Source organism: Rhinolophus sinicus, linkage group LG06 (genome assembly GCF_036562045.2).
Source record: "Rhinolophus sinicus isolate RSC01 linkage group LG06, ASM3656204v1, whole genome shotgun sequence".
Lineage (NCBI taxonomy): Eukaryota > Metazoa > Chordata > Mammalia > Chiroptera > Rhinolophidae > Rhinolophus > Rhinolophus sinicus.
This window is the reverse complement of record NC_133756.1, coordinates 134,339,984-134,364,820: the sequence shown is the minus strand read 5'-3', so window position 1 is coordinate 134,364,820 and position 24,837 is coordinate 134,339,984. Positions and strand designations below refer to the sequence as shown.

Sequence of the window (24,837 nt, the reverse complement as noted above, 5' to 3'; positions counted from 1 at the left end):
GGAGCTCACTGATGAGCAAAAGCAAAGGAAAGCCAAAGTGTGCCAAGACCTCTTGGAGAGGCAAGGCAATGTGCTGGGCCGTGTTATCACTGGTCATGAAACACGGGTGTACCAATACAACCCTGTAACAAAGCGTCACAATGCACAATGGAAGTCAGCCAATTCTCCACAACCAAAAACACTGTCAGTCCCAATCAAGAGTCAAAACAACGTTGCTAACCTTTTTTGATATCAGAGGGATGATTCATTATGAATTTGTACCAATTGGACAAACAGTTAACCAAGTTTACTATTTCAAAGTGCTGAAAAGGCTGCATGAAAAAGTTAGACAAAAACTACCTAAACTTTTTGTCAATAATTCATCATGACAATGTACCAGCCCACACGGCACTGTCTGTGAGGGAGGTTTTAGCCAGGAAACAAATAACTGTATTGGAACACCCTCCCTTCTCACCTGATCTGGCCCCCCAATGACTTCTTTCTTTACCCAAAGAGAAAGGAAATACTGAAAGGAAAACATTTTGATAACATTCAGGACATCAAGGGTAATACGACAACAGCTCTGATGGCCATTCCAGAAAAAGAGTTCCAAAATTGCTTTGAAGGATGGACTAGGTGCTGGCATCGGTGCATAATTTCCCAAGGGGAGTACTTCAAAGGTGACTGTAGTGATATTCAGTGATGAGGTATGTAGCACTTTTTCTAGGATGAGTTCGCAAACTTGTCAGACCATGTATGTCTGGCACTGTGTGTCACCTTGGCTAATTACAACTACAAGAAAACAATTAGCATTTATTGAGCATTTACTATAAGCCAGGTACTGGCTTAGGTGTTTTACATCATTAAATCCTTTTAACAACCCTATGAAATATATTATCTCCATTTTGCAGAAGAGGAAACTGAGGCATATATAAGTACCTTGTCCAAGGTTACACAGTTACCACAAGCAGGAGATGAAATACTCGAAACATTCCTGTAAGGTGGGTGACGCTGCTGTCTGCTTTGACAGATGAGAAACAAAGACTAAGAGAGATCAAGTAACTTGACAAAAGTCACAGAGCCACTAAGTAGCAGAGCTGCAACTTGAAGGTCTGGAATATGAAGCTTACTATGCCCCCTCAAAGGATTCTTTTAACCCCAACATGATAACCTGTTAAGTCTCTGATAAAAGATAGATTCTTCTGGTGTTAACTGCAGTTTGATCTCAGTAACTAGGCTAAAGTTCTTCTCTTCACCCCCTGCTCTAGTCTTCCCACCTGCCTAGTCCCAAGGTATCAAGTTCTGCCCACCACCTCTCTGAACTTTTCTAAAAAATTCAAAGTTTATTGTACTAGCTGAACCCATGCTTACAAATATTCCCTGCCCCCCACTAAAGGAGAATTGTGCTCGCCATTTCCTTTAACTTAAAGCTTGGCTATTTGACTTGCTTTGTCCAATGAAACTTGAGCAGAAATGACACATACCACTTCTGACCAGTAGCTTTAGAAGCCAGTGGATGTTTTACCTGTCTTTTTCCCTTTGTCTCAGCAGTGGCCAGCCTACTAATAGTCGCTGCAGTGGGTCTCAGAGAGAGAGAGAAATGTGAAGGAATGAGGTAGCCTTTTCCTGATGGACAAGTGGCATGAGCAAGAAATAAACTCTTGATATTGTAAATCACTAGAATTTGATGGTTGTTTATTGCCCTAAGACCTAACCTTCTTGTCAATACATAAAGTGCTACAAGAATTGGGGTGATGCCATTAATAATACAACAAATAAACTAAAAATATTTGGGATTGGCATCTGTAGTGGGCAGAAAGGAAATTATATTATTGGAGGCTGGAAAGATGCTTATCCATATTATCAGTGATGAAATATTTGGTAAAGCTATCATCTGAAATAAACTGGAAGAGAAAAATGTGCCTGATGTGCACATTTCCTGAAAAACAGGAAGTTACATGTGTCTTAATTACTAGTGGCTGCATTTAACAAGACAAGAGGAAAGAGATGCGTCGAATTGTGTCTCCCCAAAATTCATATGTGGAAGTACTATCCCGCAGTACCTCAAAATGTGACCATATTTGAAGTTAAGGTATTTACAGAGTTAACAAGTTAATATGAGGTCTTTAGGGTGGGCTTTAATCCAATCTGACCAGTGTCCTTATAAAAAGAGGAATTTAGACACAGGAATGTCCCTAGAGAGAAAATAATGTGAAGAGGTATAAAGAGAAAACAACCTATACAAGTCAAGGTGAGGTGCCTGGAACGGATCCTGCTTTCACCGCTCTCAGAAGAAAACAATTCTGTCTACACCTTGACTTTAGACTTCTAGCCTCCAGAACTATGGCACAAAACATTTCTGTTGTTTTAGTCAATCAGTCTGTGGTCCTTTGTTATAGCAACTCTAGCAAACTAATACAAGATAAGAAAAAAAATAATTGGTCACCTTGTAGATGTAAATGAAAGGGAATAGAGTCTAGAAATTCCAAGATTTATAGGCCTGAAAGAGACAACTTTGTCCCATCTCCAAATTAAAAAGATAAAATTGAGGAATACTTTGAGCAGCCCAATCAAAACTCAGGCTTGAGGCAAGGATCAAATCATAGGTTTGGACACCCCCGATTGTTAAAACATCTGAACAAATTAATATACGTAGTGCAGTTGAATCCCTTCAATTGGAGAAAATGTCTAAGGCTTTGGCTCAACCAGGAAAACCAGAAAGGTTCTAGATCATCAAAATTAATTGTGAGTGTGACTCTTGGTACATTAAGCTGACTGGAATTAAATCGATGAGAAAATGACTAAGTTTTATCCTTGCTTTATAGCCAAAGAGCCACATTATCCTAGATAAAAGAGACTGTGGCTGTTTAGGAAACAAAATGACACTTGGGTCCCCAAGTTTCTGTGGGGAAGAAATGGATTGACAGAGTTTTTCAGCAGCCAACGAAGATAATGGAAGAGAAGAGACTCCCAAGAAAGTGAAATCAAGAGCCATGAAAAACAACAGGCAGGAAATCTACTTCCAGGGAGCAAAGCAACACACCCAACCCATAAGGTAAGGGCTCTTGTGACAGCTCTCCCATTAAATCCCAAAATAGGGTATACAGGAAGCAGATAATTTGCCTTTTTAGTTCATGGGTATCTGATGCAAGAGGAGACAAATGAGTATCTGACGTAAAGACCCAGCACAGGATCCTGGCCTTTGAGTCTATTACCATGATTGGATAGGATTTGTCATATGGTCTCCCTAAAGAGAGGCAGGGGGGACAGGAAGGGGGGAGAGTGTGTTTTGTGAGCTGAAAGGAGATTGAACCAAATATTTGTGATGAGAAAGGAAGACTATAATAAACTGTGTTAACTTCCACAAATATTTGCTGCCTTCCCCTAGAGAATGCCACTGCCTCGCTTGGTCATGGAAGTTGCTTTGAGCAAAAGTGATATGCTTCCAGGCAGAAGCTTTAAAGGCCAGCTTATGCTTGGCTGTGCTCTCTTCTCCCTCTGCAATAACAAGCAGCAATGTTCTGCATAAAGGATGCCCTGTCAGCCTGTTCCGGAAGCCCCAGATGTCCCATGATGAACACGGAGAGGGAAACCAGCCCTTGTTGTTATTAGCCACAGTGAAATCCAGCCATATTGAGTGATACAACCATCAATTTCCTGCTCCTTGAAGGGTCCAAGCCAATATTACTTCGACCTCATAAACCTGTGGCTCCTCATTCTTCTCATCCCGTTGAGGCTGAGTTCCAGCGTCTCAAGTTCTAGAATCTGGATAACTGGCCAAAACCATAGCAGAAAAAAAGGACTAGACAGAGAAACCCAATCTGAAGACTAATAATACATTTGCCAGGAAGTAAACTCCATAGCTTATCTTGATGATATGTTTGCAGCTTTGACACCATTACATGACAAATAAGACCATTTAACTGATTTCATGGACCACCATGTTTTAGGCAGTCTTTCCTACTTGAGGAGGGAAGATTGGGTCACATGAGAGCATGAAGTAGAGGACTTTAGAGTAGGTAGAAAACCTCCCACCAAAGTGGAACTTTACACAGGACTCTTTCCAGCTATTTATCGAGAAGGGCACTTACTTTCCCCTAGACCAGAGATTCTTAACCCTGACTGCCAAGCAGCGTCACCAGTGGAGTTTTACAAGATTATGAAAGTCAAATGTGGAACCCTACATTAGATTAAATTAACCATAATCTCTTACAGGTGGCTCCTGAGAATCACAATTTGTTAAAGTTCCCCAAGTGATTCTAACATGAAACCTGAGCTGGGACCACAGCACCAGAGAGGAGGTCCCTTGAGAGCAGGGACTACAACTGTCTTTTTCACGGCTATATCTCCAGCACCTACTATTACACTTATCACATAGCTGATGTTCAGTGAAAACAAAAGTAAAAAATTTTTTTAAATCTATTAAATAAATAAATAAATAAATAAACCACTGAGTAAATGAATCCTGGCCCCAAACAGGCCGTTCTGTCCCCTTGTTGGTTTCACCCTATACATTATACATCATTTCATCTTTAAAAATGCTGATATTTTTTCTCTGCAACTGCACTGTCCAACAGAGTGGACATTAGCCACACACAGCGACTTCAATTTAAAATACTGAAAATGAAATAAAATTTAAAATTCAGTTTCTCTCTTACACTAACCCTAATTCAAGTGCTCAATGCGGCTGGTGGCTACAGTATTGGAGAGTAGACATGGAGCATTTCCATCACCACAGGAAGTCCTACTGGGCAATGCTCTTCTGAAATAACCAATTTCATTTTTAAGAGCTGCCAAGTGACTTTGGTGATTTAATCTGACCCTCTCCCTTTATAGATAGTAATGAAATTTAATGGTAATGAACATAAGGACATAAACGTGGGTACAGAAAAGCAACTGTATAAGATCAAAAAGGGAGAAAACAGAGCTTGGCAGTCATAAGTGAAAACAACAAACAAACAAATCTCTGCAGGGTCTTGGTCCACAATAAGCTTATTATGAGTTAATTCTGTGACAGGGCTGCAGTAATAGAAATATATGAACATAAACAAGGAGGGCATGCTCTGCTGTCTCCTGATCAGATCAGATTGGAAGCACCAAGTTCAGGCATCAAATATCGCTAGGGACACAGACAAATGGCCAGGTATTCAAACGAAAGAAAACAATGGAGGTATTGAAAATGATGTCCCATCAGGAACTGCTGAAGTGATCAGAAATGTTTATCCTGGAGAAAGAAAGGATGGGCAGAAGACCCAAAAACCTGTCTGAAAATATCTGAGAGGGTGTCTCATGGAAAGGGGACTTAGACTTACTCTGTGGTTACAAGTGCCTCTACCTGAACAAATCTTTCTTGATTGCCAACTATTAGTGCCAAGTATTGTGCTGGGTATTGATTTAGGATGGAAAAGAAACAGGTGAAGGCATGAAGTAGCCTATGACCTACTAGGCTAAAATAAAGGAAACAAAAAGAAATATGTCGTTTCAATTTATGACAAGAACTCTGAAGGACTGAACACCACGCAGTGGTGATTGATGCCAAAACAAAGCACCCTCAAAGGTAAGATGGTACGAGAAGGCCTCCGTGAGGAAGTGACATAGAAGAGTAGGAGCCAGATATAGAAAGTGCAGGGACAAGAAGGTCTTCCAGGCAAAAGACAAGCAGAAATGATGGCGTGAGTCAGCAAAAATCTTGGGGTATTCCAGGAACCAAAAGGGCCAATGAGACTGGAGTGATTCAGGTGGGACCAATAGAAAAGCACTGCATCAAACCAAAATTTGTCTTCCTTTAAATTACAGTTGACCCTTGAAAAACATGGGTTTGAATTGCACGGGTTCACTTATATGCAGATTTTTTTTCAATAAATACTGTAAAGGTATTTTCTCTTCCTTATGCTTTTCTTAATAACGTTTTCTTTTCTCTAACTTATTTTATGGTAAGAATACAGTGCGTAATACATATAACAAACAAAATATGTGTTAATTTTGACTGTTTATATTACTGGTAAGGCTTCTGGCTAATAGTAGGCTAAGTATAATAAAGTTATGCATGAATTTTTGACTGTGTAGGGGGGTCAGCATCCCAATCCCCACAATGTTCGAGGGTGAACTGTGTTTCTAACAGAGTGGTCCAAAAATAATATGAGCTGCCGCATGACGTAGGTAATCATTGCAGGTAACCAGGATTGGGCTTGGACAATTAAGGATTCCCCTTATAGAATCCTCTGCATGGTGAGGTATGAATTTTAAGAATTTAAAAACCATGGGCAAGGAGGCATGCATAAAGATGTGCATTAAAGTACTGTTTGTCAGAAATCTGAAGCAAGCCAAGTTTCCATCAATAGGCAATTGGATGGATACAGGGTGGGGTTATGCAGCAGTTCATACTAATGAACTAGATCTCTACGTCCTCAAAAGAATAATGGTAAGTGTGAGAAAAGATCCATACTGTATGATGCCATTTAATTTTTTAAACCATTCAAGGCAACAGCTCACATGTACTGAATATTTATGATATGAACAATTCTAAGGGATAGATGCGTTTTATCCCCATATCTCACATGGGGAAAACTGAGGCAAAGAGAAGTTAAAGAATTTGCCCAGGGTTACACAATTAGTAAGAGTAAGAGCTGGGATCGGAATCTAGGCAGTCTGGCTCCAAAGGCTGCACATTTATCCACTTTACATATGCATTCTACTTTTTTTTAACACTCTAAGCAAATATGACAAAATGTTAACATTGTTGATTCTGGAGGACAGCTATAGCATTGGTATTTGTATCATCCTTTGGGCTTGTCCGTATTTTTCTTTTGTTTTGCAAAATAATTTCTTGTCAAGTTAAGAAAATTCTATGACTTCGAAGAACTAAGACCCAGAGAAATGAAGTAATATACCCAGAAGTAAATAGTAAAAGAGCCAGGCTAGAATCTGGGTCCCCAAGCACCTGGTCCCATGCCTCCTCTGCAACCTCAGCCTGCCAGGCGGTTTGTGTGCCTCATTGTTTACCAGACGGTAAGCACGAGTACTGAGCCAGCCTAGTTTATCTGTACATCTTGGCTCCACTTCATGCATTGGCTGCATCCATGAAAAGTTGTATTTAAATAAAATATTTGCATATCAAATCATATTTTTCCACTGATTTACATTATAATTTTGGAGATGTGTTCCCACAGAAAAGAACTTGGTCCCAATATGTTAAAATAAATCCCAATTAAGAATCACAGCATTCATCAAAAAGCACTGCAGTCAATGCAGATCTAATTCTCCTACAACGCTCTCTCAAGAACACCTCGATCAAATGGCCACAGAGACTGCATTTCAAATTGATACACACTGAAGTGTAGTCCCATGTAATAATTCTGATTGGCTGGCAGGTTTCCTTTAGGCAACCGAAGAGATTACCAGGTGTTCATCCGTAGGTATTCAGCAGGCGCCTCCAAGGGAAAGAATCATAAAATTCTATTAAAAGGAATTCACCAACTGACAAGACAACCATCTGTCCTGGTTGATTTAAAATACCTGCCAAAAAAATGTTTTGGCAGATGCCCTTTGGTTCCTTTTAAGAGAAGACACATCTTTATCACATTGCATTTATTTAGTCATCCCCACTCTCCTGAATTAGGGGAAAAAAACCAGGAGGTGGAGTGGGGCCAAGACAAACTCTGCAGGTATAGACTCCTGAGTTCAAATCCTATGTCTGTCACTACAGATACTGTGAGTTCCTGAAATTCTCTGGGTCTCGAATTTCTTCATGTGTCTAATGGGTATGAATACATAGTAGTACATATAATACATCGGAGAGTTAGTGGAACAGTTAAAAGGCAAATAAATTTTAGGCGTTGAGATCATCCTTTTTTAAAAAAATAAATAAATCCAGTTCAGACAACAGTTATTCATTCTCATTAGGAATTAAGTACAGAAGATAATTGCAAATATATATTCCTTGAGAGAAAACAAAACAGAAATATTTTCCTGAATTTAAATACATGGATTGTTGAAAGTTATCTGAACTTACTTTATACTTAGTTAGTTGCTTATTGTCTGTTTCTCCTTAAGCCAGATTTTGTCTGATTTGCTCATTGTCATATTCCTGTGCTTGAGAGAGTACCTAGCACAGAGTAGGTATCCACTAGATATTTATTTAATGAAAAAATGTCTGCTTTCTGAGTAAATACTCTTAATAATGATATTAAATTTAAATTCCTTTCTATCACTTACAATAAATTTATCTTATCTAAGTTAACCCTTAAACATCTTGTATTGTAGACATTACCATTATTACCCAACATCCAAAGAGGAAACAAATTCCAAGAGGTAAAGTAATTTGCCCAAGATCAATTTGTTAGTATGGATTTGCCTCATATACCCAATAATTTCTAAGAGAATTCTTACCCGTTTACATCCTCTACTGTCTCTCTCCACCTCTGCTTTCCTTAATGTACCATCTGATGGGAAAAGGAGAATGACTGAGAAAAATAGATTTAGTGCAGGTGTTAGAAGTGTTCAGAAATGGGAAATAAATGCCGAGTTTATTTGCTCTATGATATACACTTAGTCGCACAGCCATTTAACGATTTTCCAGAATATGCCAGTGCAGAGGTTAATTTGCCCCAGAGAGGGACTTGAAAACCCACTCCATTCCAAGAGTTTGCTGGAGTTTATTTTGGCAAGAGCAAAAATACCTATATTTGGGAGATGCTGGTATGGGAATTGAATCACTCCACTAATTGATTAAATGCAAAGTCATACTAAATCACTCCACTCAAAGTGAGGTTGACTCATAAATGTTCCCAGAGGTAATTAGCAACGAGGCACATCCAATCAACAGAAAAAAACAATTCAGACTTGGGCAATAGTGGGTGGCAGGAAGTCTGGAAGATCAGCATTAAACAAACCCTTTGGGTAACTCCATCTTACTTAAATTTTCTAAGCATTAAAAGCTATAGCTCAAGCTTCAAGCACCGTTCTGTGAAAATGGCTACACAGGGGCACTGCTCCTATGAAACAGAAACCACATAGTTCATTCCTGTGCATCTTTCAAGGTCTGGTTCAGGTGCCTCCTCCCTCAAGGAGCTTTCCCCAGGTCATCCAGTGAGAAGAAATTTCTCTCTCCAACATACTCTGGACTTTGCTCATACCACACTGCAAGCCACTCTTCTCCTCTGCATTAGTGTCTGAGGGCGTGCTGTCTGCCCTTCTAGACTGCAACTCCATTGAGGTCAAGATCTCTGCCTTATTCACCTGTGTCTTCCACAACATGTAGCATAAAAGCCAAGAATGCAAATAGGTGATAAAAGTCTCAATCTCCCGGAAATAGCCCACATTAGCCTTTGTTCTATCTTGTCACATAAAACAAGTTACTTGAAAGATACTATCTTTCTTTTTTTCTTTAGAAACTCCTAAAATAGAACTCCTGAAAGGTAGCACTTTCCTGGCAGAATGAAAAAAAAAAAAAAAATCAACCCATTAAAGAATTTTCACTCATGCATGTTCTAATTCACTTTTATAAATGAAACACCAATGGACAGGCACATCCTCCCAACTACTTAACACTAAGACACTGTCAGTCAGAGAGAAGTACAGTTCCAAACCCTCAGATCTTCTCTGAGTCCCATTCAAGGCAAAGCACAGGTAATCCAAAATGATTTTTAAACTCTAATTCTGGTATTTAAGATGTCTTTTAGCTTAAAAAAGATTGATACTAGTCTTACACATAGCCATTCATTCTCTGTGCTCCTATCCCCAATCCCTAAAAAAATATAATTTGTTTCAGACAAGAAGAAAATAAAAATCTTACTTATTCAATTCTCTGCACTACACAAAAACAGCAATGACAAAGGCAACCTTAAAAAGCTGGCTAGCCCCAAAATAAATCTTATCAGGCTTTGGAGTTGAGATTATAGGAGTGTTTTCAGTTAAGTGAGCTTTCTACTTAAATTGATCAATATTATTAAAAGGCTAGCATTGAAATGAAAATTTTCACTCTCTTAATATATATCAGCCCAGAGTTGGACTTAGGTTGATTAAATATGAGAATAAAAATAAACGGGGAAAAGAATAATGAATTTGTTTTTTTACGCTTTATACTTTTCAAAGTGCTTTCTCATGTACGGCATTCAATTCTTATAATCAGTCTGTGTATTCTTCCCATTTTCAGATGAGGAAACTGATGCTTAAAGACACTGAGACATATGCACTGGCAACCCTAAGTACTCCCCCTCAAGATATTTTCATGTACCATTGATAAAATGGGGTAATCATAGTACTTACCTTATGTGGTTGTACAGAGGATTAAATAAATTAATACATGTAAGGCAATCAGCCCTAATCTTCTGCCTCCCTCCCCAATCCTCTGATTTTTCCCATTATTTCAATCTATCTCTGCAGGTTAAAGTCTGACATTAATAATGACAAGACATAGGAGAAGAAGGCCAAAGTTATACCCTGTTGCTTAAAAATGTATGGACTCACATTTAACAAGACTTCACTATGTATCAACTTAGGTAGTAGCATTTTATATGTATTAATTTGTTTAATCCTCAGTACAACTGTATATGGTAAGTACTACTATTACCCCATTTTATCGATGAGTAAATGGAAGTACTATGAAGTAAGAATTTAAGTAGCTTGCTAGTTGCTATCATGTATTAACATGATTTTGTAGCCTGCCCATATTAACTGAGCTGTGGTCAAACAGTAAAATCTTTGAGCCTCTGTAGATCTGTACTGTCCAATACGGTAACCTCTAGCCACATATGTCAATTGAGCACTTGAAATATGTCTGGTGTGGCTGAGGAAATAAATTTTTAATTTTAGTTAATTTGAATTTAAATTTAAAATGAATATTCAATGAAACAGCAGTTTTCAAGACACTGGATATCAGTCCATGAAGGGCAGTGATCCCTGAGAGATTAAAAAACCAACGAGATGAGACCTACAATTACCCAAGCTCATGGCTTCGAGAGAGTTCCCAGGCTGTGGCATAGGGAGGAGAAATTCAGGCCAAGCCCAGCAGTCTCCCTGAGTTGAGGTGAGGAAGCTGAGAGTGGGGAGACCAAGGCAACTAGATTTCACAGGAAAGTACACATGAGAGGAAACAGTAGCACTGGAAAAAATATGCACCTCTGTCAAGATCAGTACTCAGTGGAGTACCGAGTAGTGCATGCATGTGAGAAAATTACCCAAAAACAAAGAACCATCACCCAAAAGGTAACAGTACACAGCACACATACAGGACTGAGAATAGTATCTATTCCCACCACATAAACAAGAAAACCTCGTGGTTCATGAGGATTTGGGTAGACTACACAGAAGAACAGAAAATAATTAGTTCTACTCTAGCTATTAGCACAAGCACTGCTCTGGGCCATCTAACAAATCTTCAAAGAAGGATCCAAAAAGATCAAACTGTTTCCCAGTAATTTAACTGTGTCCTAGGACAAAAATTCAAGAATATGCATAAGGAATACAAAAATATGCTGCATCAAACAAGGTAAAAGTCACGATGCCTGGCATTCAATCGAAAATTATCAGGTATGCAAAAAAAGCACTGTGGGGAGAAAATTAATCAATCAGAATCGACCCAGCACTGATACAAATATTGGAATTAGCTGTCAAGGACACTAAAACTATTATTGTGACTGTATTCCATTTATTCAAAGAGTTAGATAGAGGCATGAAGATATTTTTAAAAGAGTCAAAACTGAATTTACAAAGATGAAACTACAATATATGAGATTAAAAAATCACTGAGTGATACCAACAGCAGACAATACAGAAGAAAATTTCAGTGACCTTGAAGACATAGCAACAGAAACTATCAAAAATGACACAGAGAGAAAAGGGAATTTTTGAAACTAACAGAGTATCACTGAGCTGTGGAACAACTTTAAGCAGCCTAAAATAGATATAATTAGAGTTCCTAAAGAAGAAAAGTGGGGAAAGAAAAAATATTTGAAGACATAATGGCCAATTTTTTTTCAAATTTGATAAAGTTCAATAGATCCCACACACAAGAAACATGAAGAAAACCACACCAAGGTACATCATAATCAAATCACTCAAAGTCAGTGATAAGGAGAAAGACTTAAAGCAGAGTGGGAGAGAATCACATTACATACAGAGGAACAAAGATAGGATGACAACAAATTCTCTTCAGAAACAATGTAAGTGAGAAGACAGTGGATCAACATCTTTAAAGTACTGAAAGAAAAAGTAACTGTCAACTCAGTATTCTACACCAAGCAAAAATGTCTTATAACAATGAAAACAAAATAAAGACTTTTAGACACACAAAATCTGACAGAACTCATCACAAGCAGGTTTTCATTCTAAGAAATGTTAAAGAAACTCTTTCAAGCAGGATGGAAATGACACCAGATGAAAATATGAATCCACATAAGGGACTGAAGAACATAGGAAACGGTAAGGGACTGAAGAACACAGGAAATGGTAACTACATGGGTAAATATGTGATTGATTTTCTCATTATCTATATCCGTGCAAAAGGTCACAGACTTATTAAATTAAAATAACAACATAGTATGGAATTTATAATATAAGTAAAAATAAAATGTATGACAATAGAACAATGCTCAGGAGGAGAGAAGTAAACTATTGAAATGTTCTTATAATATGCATAAGTTGTATATTATAGTTGTTTACTATCACTTGAAGATACATAGTGATAATTTAAAGATGTATACTATAAGCCCTAAAGCAACCACTGAAATATGAAACAAAAAGTTATAGCTAATAAATCAACAAAGGAGATGAAATGGAATCACACACACACACAAAAATCAATGAATCCAAAAGGAGCCAGAAAGCAGAAAAAAAAAAATGGAGCATAGATGAAACAGGTGGAAAACAAATAGCAAAAAGATATATTTAAATATAACCATGTCAATAATCACATTAAATGTAAATGGTCAAAATATATTGATGAAAATACAGAGATATTCTTATTGGGTAAAGAAAGGGGAAAGGTAAGATCCAACTATATACTACCTACAAGAAAAGCACTTTATATGTTACAACATGTATAAATCTCAAAATAACTATGATCAGTAAACGTATCCAGGCCCCAAAATTCTATTTATATAATACTCTAGAAAATGCAAACTATTCTATAGTGACAGAAAGCAGATCAATAGTTGCCTGCGGATAAGGACTAAGAAGTACAGGAGGGAGAAATTACCAAAGGGAAAAATAGGAAGCTTTGGGGTGTGATAAGTCCATTCATCATCTTGATTGTGGTGATGGTTTCATGGAGCATTCGTACGTTAAAATTATCAAATTGTACACTTTGAATATTCATAGTTTACTATAAGTCAGTTATACCTCAATAAAGCTGTGTAATTTTTAAAATCTGATACTTAATTAAGCGTATATGTAATAACTTGGCAAGTCTACTTTTTCAACTTTAAATTTTATGAAATCTAAATGCAGATCAATTATTTCAGATGGAAATGTTGCTTCCAAATTAAGCTGTATTGTAAGTATAAAATATAAAGTAGATGGTGAAGATATTCTAAAACATGGTAAAACACATATTAATAATTTATGTGGCCATATGTTGAAATGATAATATTTTTAATATATTGGGTTAAATACAAATTATAATTAGAATTAATTTCACCTGTTTCTTTTTACTTATTTAACATGGTTACTACAAAAATTAAAATCACAGGTACAGTTCACATTGTATTTCTATTGGACAGTGCTGTACTACAAAGGATTTACTTGGAATACACTGGAAACATCATACTGCTCTCATATTTCTGCCAAACAGTGGATAGCCATCCTCTGGTAAACATACTTATGTACCCCTACTCCCACCCCCCCAAAAAAAATTTCCACATCTTAACCCCAGGAAGTTGTAAATATGTTACCTTACACAGCAAAAAAAATTACTTTGCAAATATAATTAAGTTATGGATCCTGAGATAAGGAGATTGTTCTGGATTATCTGTGTGGGCCCAATATAATTACAAGGGTCCTTATAAGGGAAGAGAAGGCGGCAGAAAAGTCAGTATCAGAGAAGAGAATCTGACCACAGAAGCAAGAGAGAGAAAGATATGTGACAACTGACACAGAGGTCGGAGAGCCATCGCCAGGAGCCAAGGAGCGCGGCGGCCTGTGCAAGCTGGAAAAGGCAATAAACTGATCATCCTTTAAAGGTTCCAGGACGGACACAGCTCAGGGAACCTTGATTTTATCCCCCGAAAGCCCATTTTGGACTTCTGACCTCCATAACTGTAAGATAATATTTTTTTTTTTCATGAAGCCACTAAATTTGTGATACTTTGTTATAACAACAATAGGAAACTAATAGAGATTGTGGTGCCTGGAAGTGGGGTGCTGCTGTAACAAGTAACTGAAATTGTGTAAGTGACTTTGTGGTATAATAAGCAGAGGCTGAAAATTTTTTTGAAGACCATGATATAAAAAGCCTACATTGCCTTGAATACACTGTTAGAAATATGGATAAGTGAGGACTCAGAATGAAGTAAAGTGCATGGTAAAACAAAACAAAACAAAACAAAACCCTGTATTATCTGAAGAGAACACTTAAATGATTGTGGACAGGCTGTTAGAAATATGGATGTTAAAAACTCTGCTGGTGAAGGCTAAAAAGGAAATGAGGAACGTATTATAAGAAACCTGAAGGCACATGAATCCTTGTTACATAGTGGCAGAAAGCTTAGTTAAATTGTGTCCTGTAGCCATTTGTGAAGCAAAATGTGTAAAAGATGAACTTGGACATGGAGCTGAGGAGATTTCCAAACAAAGTGTTGAAGATGCAGCCTGGTTTCTCCTTGCCGCTATAATGGGTTGAGACTTTTGGAGATGCTGGGATGAGGTGAATGTATATTGCACGTGAGACAGACATGAATCTTTGAAGACCAGTGGGCAGCCTTTGTGGTTAGCAGAACAATGGCTCCCCGCAGATGGCCATGTCCTCATTGCCACAACCTGCGACCCTTACATGGCAAAAGGGACTTTGCCAATGTGATTAAAGTACAGATCGCAAACTGGAGGGATTATCCTGGATTATCCAAGTAGGCACAGTGCAATCAATCACAATGGTAATTATAAGGGAAAGCCCTCCTCACACTCCCATAATGAACTTATTCTTGCCACAAAAGAAACTGAAAATCCCTCCCTGTTGTTGGAGCCTGGTAGGTAATCCCGGAGGCAGTTGCCAATGCAGAGAACACACAAATGAGAGAGCAGTTCTAGCCCAGGACGCCCATATGTACGGAATAAATAAGTGAATGAATAGTGAAGGAAGCAGGCAAAAAGTCCTTTCATAGAGCACATTGGGCACAGGAAAGTTTAATTCAACTCAAAATGTTTATTTATCACCTACTACGTGCCATGCACAATACTTGGCCCTCGATACCTAGAGGTATCAAGATAAGCATGACGTCTGCCCTCATGAAGCTTACAGACAAGCCAGGCTTCCACAGCAACTCTGGTGACAAAGAATCAGCAGCATTGCCCAGGGCAGGAATGGCATGGCCTCTCAACAGTAACTGAGCGGATCTTGCACAACAATACAAGGAGAAAAGTAATCCAGTCTGCGTTCTCTTAACCATATCCAGCTTCAGTATGTCACCAATTGCTTAGTAAGATGAAGTGGAGATTATCATATCTGTAGTCTTGTTATGGATCATTATATAATATCTGTAGATTTCCGAGTGTATATCATTAACAAGGATTAAGTTATCTGCACAATAAAGATGTAAATCTCATCCAATAATATTGTTTCAGTCCGTCTAAAACAATCCTTTTGTTATCTTCATAAAAGGCTGAGCAAAAGAACCCTGCCAGGAGTTTTCATAGCAGAATATCCAGGCTACCTGACGACATAGCTGATCAGGTCACTCCCCAAGTCCCACACTGCTCTGAGACTAAAATACAAAACCACTAACGTGGCTGACAAGCAGAGGTAATATTTACAACAGTTAACAACAAATACATCACCTCCCGCCTATCAGAATGGACACTGGCCATAAATCACCCACACACACAAACCCATAGATATTAGCTACACATCACTTCTGACTACAGGGTCCAGTGTAACGTAGCCCGTCTACCTCTCCAGCCACACACCACCCTTCGGCCATGCTACTCATCTTTCTGTTGGTTTCTGCCTTAAGACCTTCATACAACTATTTCCTCTGCCCAGAATGCTCTGAGTGAGCCCCACCCCTTCCTACACTGAGCTTTCTGTTCCTTTCTCAATTATCTGCTGACTCAGCACGTTTGCAGGGTAGCCTTTCCCGACTACCACCATCCCCCCACCCCAATTAAATCAGATCTCCCTATACTACTCTTATTTGACAGCCTACATGCCCTTCGATGTAAGTATAGCAATTAACTCAAAATTCCTTATGTAGTGACTTTACCTCGCTACATTTTCGAGCAGGGGCCATACCTATCTTATTTACTCTTATTGGTAACTCTACTATTAGCAGGTTGCCTGCTGCACAGGAGCAGTTCCGTAGTAATAGCCAGTACTTACTGAGGGGTTCTCATGTACCAGGCACTGTTTTTGTCACTTCACTGGACCAGCTCCTCTAATCCTTGCAATAGCCCCATGAGATAGGTCCAGTTACTTAAGATGAGGACATAGGCAGAGTCAGGCCAAGCAATTGCCCAAACTCTCAATGCCAGTGAGTGGCAGGGTAGGGACTTGGTCCCAGGCAGTTGGGCTCTGGAGCCCGTGTTTTAAGAAGCATATTACAGTGCCTTTATGAATGGCTGTTGAATGATTTAATGAAGTGTACTCAAGCCTAGTGGGCAGAGCCAACTAACCTGCACCCCTAAGAGAATACAGCCACAAAACATGGTGTACCCATTAGATGAGAGCTATAGATATAGGAATAGGTGTAGGCATAGGTAAAGAGAAAGATAATAGTTAAAGAAATATCCTGTAAAAATAATATGGCTGGCCAATGGCCTTCAAGAAGTTTGCCATTTCATTCCACTTTCGCTCCCCACCAAAACCCCCAGAGAAATAGTTCAAACCAAGTATTTCACCACCATGTCCTCTAATGGCCCCCTTGCCCTGTCAGAACACCCCCCTCCCAAAATACCTGAACACCCTTGGCTTTTCTGAACATTCCTTATGCCAACAACACAAGAGAAATAGCAGAGATGATCTTCCAACAAATACACCCCAGATGAACACTCCCCAGACAGACCTCCTCCCCAAGCTCCGCCCCATGCAAAGGAAGAAGAACCTTTACCTTGAAATAAAAATGCTTTGCTGGCATTATGCAGTCCAGACACCTGCGTGACGCCAAGGGTAGTGTTCACAAGGTCAAGCTCGGTGATAATATCCACCTGAAGGTCAGGGTCCATCCCAGAGCCCAGCACTGTAAAGGAACAAAGCAGTGTCTTGGCTTAAAATACAGACAGCGAGCAGCAACACAGCACAGAAATTAAAGAGGCCAGGACGGGCAGGGAACAAGGAAGCCAGGGATGACTGTCTGGAGACACTCTCTCGCTGGGCAGAAAAGGAAGGCGACTCTGCTCCATTACCCCACTGATATGATAGTTTCTTTGTCCCTTTTCCCACCCCCGCTCCTCATTCATTACAGACTGATAATCCCTTACCCAGAACCCTCAGGGCCTAATCCACATATTTCCGTTCAGAATGTATCACATATTAGAAAGATAATATGGCCCGTGCAGTACATTTTATGTAACACCCTCAGCCAAGTCTGAATCAGTACCGCATATTTAAATAACATATTTCTGGAGCCAAAAGAATGGTGTTTTCCTCTAATTGGCTAAATAAATAGCTTTATATCAGTTCAGGTCAAGTTTTGCCACCAAATGAGTTCAGCTCAGAGCAAGTTTTGTTGTCGGGTGAGTTTATAAAGAAAATGTGGGTTCCCAATCTTTTTCAGATCTGGGGACTGGGGATGCAGGATTGTGGCCCTAAACTACCTGCTTCAGAGACTGCTGTTAGCGAAATCTGACACCACCATCACCGCTAAACACCTCCACAGAGCACTCCCTAGTAACCAGGCCCCTGTGATACAGAGGAAAGCCACAGAGAGGGATCCCTATTGGAGAAGGATGGCAGAGGGACAGGGCAGATCTCATGTTAAGCGCTCATGCCACGATTAAATAAAAATGAAGTTAGAAAGAAAAAAAAGAGAGAGAATCCCTGGAATGATAGATGCATATATCCATACAAGGGGACTCCAGAATAGGAAGTTAGACTCTCTGACTACTCGTGCTGGGAAACCTTAATGCAGAAAACATGGCTTTTAGTCCCCTGTCGCCTCATCTGAGAAAGGCAAATCGCTAAGGGCTGTCTCTCCCTCAGGCGAGGGTGGGGGATGGGGAGGGGCGGTTCTTCAAAATGATACACTCATGACTGCAAAGTGACTTCCAATTATATACATTAATAAGAGCTCGTATTAAAGGACTGTGTTTAAGCCATTCATAAAGGCTGTGTCTAGCTACACTTAGCATTTCAATCGTGCAATTCTGCTTGCACAGTTGGGAATGTTTTAATCAGCAACAGATGTCAACTTTTGTCTAATGGTAATGCAGTCGCTGAGGCAAGATTTGGAGAGCTTGCTCCCAATTTGTCCCAGAGAGGCTGAGTGAATGTTCACCAGGACATCATGAGCTGTCACAATTTCATCTGTCCTCCCACCCTCACCCCTGACCCCACAGATTTAGGAAGGAAATCTGCACTCTCCTTACTCTCCCTGTGAGGGAACAGGGACTGCTGCAGCAACCTCGGCTTCTGTCAACAGAAGGTTTGGCTCTTCGGAGCTGAAGCCTGTCATTGCCAAGGCAGACCAAGGGTTCAATGAAAGGCCCCATGCACGTAACTGCCTTCTCAGTTTGTGTGAGGCTTCCCCTTGGCCTCTGCACTGAAGGTTTAAGTTTTCTCCTTGCAAATGCTGGAATTATGAGACCAGTTTCCCCAAAGACAACACCTCCATCCATTCATTCTGCATCCATTCATTCACTCATTCCATACCTTTTCAACAGGTATTACCCGAGTGCATACTATATATAACACACATTGCTAAGTACTGGAGAGGGCCTCACTGAGCATGCATTGCTGGGGCACGGAGTGAGGAGAGGGAAAAAAGACGCAAATAAGATAACTTGAGATATGGCAAGAAATGCTACACAGAAAATAAAACAGAGACATGACACAGAAAGCAATTTGCAGGGGGCGCTTTAGAAAGGATGGTCAAGGAATGTTCTTCTGAGCCGAAACCTGGGAAGCTTTCCAGGTTTAGAGAACAGCGAGCGCAACACCAGGAACAAACTTGGCATGTTCAAGGAACAGAGAAAAGGCTAGTGTGGCTAGAGCAGAGCGGGCTAGGGGGACAGTGGTAGAAAACGAGGCCACAGAGTAGGCCCTGCCTGGTGAGCCACAGCCCCAAGATTGGTATGGTGCTAATTGTCACAGGATATTATTGGAGGGTCTAAGGTGGGTGATTGAGGGCAGGAGTGGGATGTGCTCTGATTTACATTATGATCTCACTTAAGTGTCCCTCCTATGTGCCTGATGCTGCTCGTCCCTTGCACAGACTCCATTCACAAAGACTGACTTTGTGCAAAGAAGCACCAAGCTAAATGGGTGTCTGTCCGCCCACGTCAGAGTACATGAGCCTCTTGTTGACACGTGATGTTTTCCTCCAAGTCAGCTCAGATCCCAAGAGTTCTGTGACCACCTTGAAAAGTTAGGAATGGAACTCACATTTCAGTTGGGTGTGTGGTGTTCTACACCTATATGGCAGAAATAAAATGAAGAGTGATCTCAGGGGACCTCCACCCTGGTCTTTCTCTAGACAGAAATTGGGAGAGTGATTGGGGAATGGGCCCTCAGCTGGACACAAGAGGAAGGAAGCGTCTCTGTAGCCCCAGTACCTTAGGACCCAGTTAATTAACTGATGAGTGGATGCACAATCATTGCTGTGGGTTCAACGACCTTATAGATATATACATATGTGGGGACACCACGCGAGGACAGGGTGGCATTCGGGCTAAGAAAACTTTCTGAAAGGCCTGTGGTTGACTGAATTATTGGCTTCAAATGTCCGCACACTTTGCTGTGTGGTTTGCAGTTCCTCCCACTAGCATGGGAGTAAAGCGCCCCATCCCTTGGCTTTGAGCCTGGCCATGTAACTTGCTGGGGGTCCTTGGGATGTCAGCGATGTTATACAAGCAAGGACCGGAATGTCCTCTTATCTCTCTGCATCATGAAGAGAAGAACATGTGCCTGCTCATCCACTGGTCCAAAGAGACTGAGACAGGTGGAGCAGACAGCCTACCTGAGTTTGGAACCACGCCCAGCCACACCTGGCCTAGATAAGCCAACACCAAACCAAGCTATAAACACATATACCAAAATAAATGTTGTTTTCGCCGCTGAGTTTCGGGTAACTTGCTATGCAATATTATTGTGGCAGTAGTTGACCAACGCAGGGACTAAAGACCCACTATGATGGTCATCCTTAAGATGGCTGTATCTCCCAGACTAGGAGCCCTGCAACTGGACAAGCCTAAAAGGCACCCAAACAGATTCTATAGATCTGACAGAACTCCCCAGTGGGGCTCTTGGATCCCCACCCCAATTGAGAATATAGTATCCTCAATCTAGAAAGAACACTAACCTAAGCCAGTTTCATTCCTATCTTGTTCCCCTAACTGTGCCCTTGGAAAATTCACTTCAATTCTCTGAGCCTCAGTTCCCTCATCCAGAAAATGGGTGTGATAAAACCTGCCTCTGAACCTCATGAGGTTTCAGTGATAACTACATGAAACTCCTAGCACATATCTGGTACCCACCTGGGGTTTGCCGCATCTGTCTTTCATAATAAGACCAGCTCTCCAGGCCATTCCAGCTCCCTGGTCCTCAACTTTGCTGGGATCATACAAAAGGTACAGATGGCCCTTTTCCTCCTAACCCCTCTACTTGCCCAACTATCCTGGAAGGGCTCTCACTCTGGATTTGCTTTGTGAAATCTATATATTAAATCTGTACTCACTCCCTCCCCTACAACCCACAAATGAAGGGGCTTTCCCGATCTTAAGATAACTATATTGCTCTTGTCATGAAAACATCCCATGAAGACAGAACAAGACAAATCAGTTAGGCTTCCAGATACAGTTTTCTTCTCTCCCTTTAATTAGTCCCCTTCAGGATGAAAATGCCTCGTGCCAAAGCAGGATGTGTAAAAGCTAGCACTTTGCTCACTGCCTAAGGAATCAGAAAATCTATTAATAAGATAGCATTTACATGGCCTCTCCTGAACCTTACATAGCATGAGAGTGTTGGTTCCATTAAAAATAACTCTTTTTTTTAATTTTAATGTTTCTGCTTCTTATCCAAGCATGGAGCGCCTGCCCTTTCCAAGGAAACCCTATTAAAGTTTTTTACTTTGGCCATAACTGCTATACAAATGGCTGAATCTAGGAATTGGAATTAAGCAGGATAAAAAGCTTGTGGGGAGGAAGTATGGTTTAAAACCTGGAAGGCAGCGTGTCAGGGTTGCAGAGGCGCTTGAGGCCTGGCTCTGGTCTTCAGAACCTCCCTCCTCTCCCAGGACACCTGCTGCTGCTGCTGCAGGTTCTGGCCACTCCTCTGCCCTGCTCAGAGTGCTCAGGGCCAAAATACACTCAGTCCACCTCAGGGTAACAGGCCTAAGCTCCCAAGCAAATCCTCCTGCGTCTGGCTCACTTCAGATCTAATCTGGCTCATTGTCTCTGATGACAGCTGTTTTCTCCTGGTCCGTGGGGACGAATATGATGCTGGAGAGATGCTCCAAGACCTCATTGAACAGCAGGATTTCATAACCACTTGATCAGATTTGGGCCCCTGGACTCCTACGGAGGTTCTTAATACCCCAAAAGCAATATCCTTGAAGAATATATTCTCTAGGCCCATTGCAATCAGCCAATAGTTCACATGATCAGTGGAGGCTGGGGATTCTGCTCATAGCTGCATCCAGTTCATAGTTCATGAGTATACAATGTGCTTCAAAAAAGAAATCTCTCCTTTCCAGCAGGTGGCAGCAAAAGGCATTCACTTGGCTCCTAGGGATACCTCTACCCCCTGCCCTGGTGACCAAAACAAAATAGAAAGCTATGGGGGAGTAATCACTGGGTTTTATATTATTCACACTTCCAAGCCACTGGAGAAAACTCATAGACATGATATGCTATTACTGCTATTATTTTAGCCTTCTAAATTTTCCTTATTAGTAATATACCTGGAAATCCCAGAATTATTTTTCACCCATAAATAACAAGAACCAGAGAACAGCATCTCCTATCTGGACTCCACTTTGCTCTCCAAAACAAGTTCTCTGAACAATAGGCAATTTAAGCAGCTTCCTGTAACACCTATCATTAGATCTTCTCATATGTAACTGCTACTGCACTGCAGTGCTGCTTTAATTAAAATGTGCCTGATATCATCTATGCATTTCCATTAAAAGCCAGTGACATCTGAGCAGCTCCCTAAGTGTACCACATGTTTATTTCATCTTGGACTGTTAACAGCCCAGACAACAATTGTCCCACTTGACAAACAAACTTTCCAAGCACCTGTTTGGATCCTGATAAACTCATCAGGAGCCAGCCTCTGCGATACCTAAGAGGATGGATAGGTGATGCAGAAATTACGGTTCCTGGGCAAAATCAAAGAGGCTGCCCCCAGAACGCTGTTAATCATACCCCCTCAAGCTACAAGAAATTGTAAGTGAAAGAATTAAGATACAAGTCCCCTCTTTCCTCTGATCCTTCTGATAATTTTTTGCAGAAGAAATATATGGTCTCTGGTATTCGGGTAGTGCCAAGTGGCACAGAAAATCCAGGCTCCCTGAGCAACTGCCATAAGCAATGAGGCAGCCCCTTCCCTGCTCCCCTGCCTTTGTGCAAGTTGTGTCCTCCGCCTGGGATGCTTTCCCCACTTTGTCCACCTGAAAACTCCCTACAAATCCTGCAAGACAACTCTCCTGACCACCAACCACCCCTGCCCAGAATTCATTCCTACCATCCCTCCACTGTATTTCCTCAATATAAACTTCTTATACTCCCATCTCTTTCCCTGCCCTCTCCCATCAAGCTGTAGAAGAAAAAGAAAAATGCTTTCCAGGATTGGGGGAGGATGAAGAGGGTAAAGGGGATCAAATATATGATGACGGAAGGAGAGCAGACTCTGCGTGGTGAGCACACAATACAATATACAGATGACATATTACATAACAGTACACCTGAAACTTACATAATTTATTAACAAATGTTATCCCAATAATTTTTTAAAAGCTTTCCAGTTTCTATCTAGAGTCTCAGCTAAACTGCCAAATTCCTAGAAGTCAAGGTCCAAGTAATTTCTTCTTTGCATAAGCAATCCCAGCAACACACTCAACTGTTTGTCAAATTAATGAATAAACACATGAATGAATCTTCACTACAACAGAATTTTCACAAGATTTAAAGGGGCTTAGTATAGGGAAGGGGAAAGACCAAGTTCTTAAAGATCTCCACAAGCAGTGTGCCCTGGAGACACTGCCCCCTCCTAGGTGGACACCCTTTTGGCCGACTTCTCAAAGGAGTAACGAGAACAACGGAGTTAGGTGGTGATGTGCACGTGAGGATGCGACACGACCCATGGGTTGCCCCCTCCCCCACCTAACTTTTCTTTCCTCTGTAAGATGCCCATCAGCACCAGATTCTCCGCGCGCAGAGCTGGGAGTCCTCGCTCTGCACTAGCCGTGCTTGTCCGGATCTTCCGAGGGCACGTCTCTCCCAGTTTGTTCTTGGTTCTAAAAAACTAACACATCCGATGGGCCTGACCTCAAGAAGCAACAATTGTAGGCTAGACTGCGCCTTGGCGTCTCCAAAGCCTGGGTATCGCGGATGGAGACAGGAAAAAGATGGAGATTCCTTTTGTCCCTGGAGAAGCCCACACCCGACGCTCTTCCATTAAGCAAAAGGAAACGTGCTGCCCGCTCAGTCCTGGGAAAATGGAAAGGGCCAGCAGGAAACTCCTAGACGCCCAACTCTAGTATCCTCAGGAGAGCTATCTGCCAAAGAGGGGCGCCTGGGGCGCAAGCCGAGGGAACTTTTGCCCTCTCCGGATAAACTTGCTGTCTAGCCTGGGAAGTATGCCTCTAAGAGAAGGGAAATCAGAGCGGTAAAAGAGGAGAAAGCAAAGGGAGAGGGAATGACTACACATCGATTCTAGGATGCAAAGTCGGTAGCGCATACGGAGGCGGGCTGGGGTAGGAATAAAAACTCGCCACACTCCCCCCACCTTTCATCAGAGAGCCCTATTTTTGCCAATTTCCTACTCCACCCCCCCCCCACTCTACCACCCCCCCCTTTCCACATCTACTACCCGCCCCTAGGAGAGGGCTGCTGAGAGCCGGTCTCCGAACCCCAGGGGACATGGGGGCTGGGAGCGAGTGGAAGGAAGATGGTACACTTAGAGTCGTCACAACTCAGTCTGGAGGCAGAACGAAGTGGGGACTTCAGAAAATTAAGCCAATTATCCTTCCCCAACACACACAACTGCCAATCTGCAATTACAGCAAGGGAAATTTGGTGTGGTGCTTGAGAATGTCTCCCCAGATTGCCTCCACCGTTTTCCGAATAACTGTTCGTCTAGCCCTTGGGGTGTGGGGGCGGCCGAGAAAATACTCTTGGAGTCCCCCTGAGGAGAGTCAGGAAGGCGTGAGTAGATAGCGGAATCCAGGGATTCGCCCGCAGCCCTCAGCCCGCGCCGCGCCCTCCCGGCCCCCGCAGCGCCCGCCGGCCGGAAGCGCTCCCTCTGCGGGTACCACTCTCGCGGCTGCCCCTTCC

General features: G+C 41.3%; 1 protein-coding gene across 2 annotated transcripts in view; it reads right to left on the bottom strand.

Moving 5' to 3' along the window:
- Positions 1–24,837, bottom strand: part of NELL1 (neural EGFL like 1) — a 757,006-nt gene that overhangs the window by 730,906 nt on the left and 1,263 nt on the right. For both annotated transcript variants that reach the window (XM_019742633.2, XM_019742632.2), the window contains exon 2: positions 17,235–17,363. In XM_019742633.2, the coding sequence (XP_019598192.2) occupies positions 17,235–17,363 (129 nt within the window). The remainder of the gene's footprint in view (positions 1–17,234; positions 17,364–24,837) is intronic.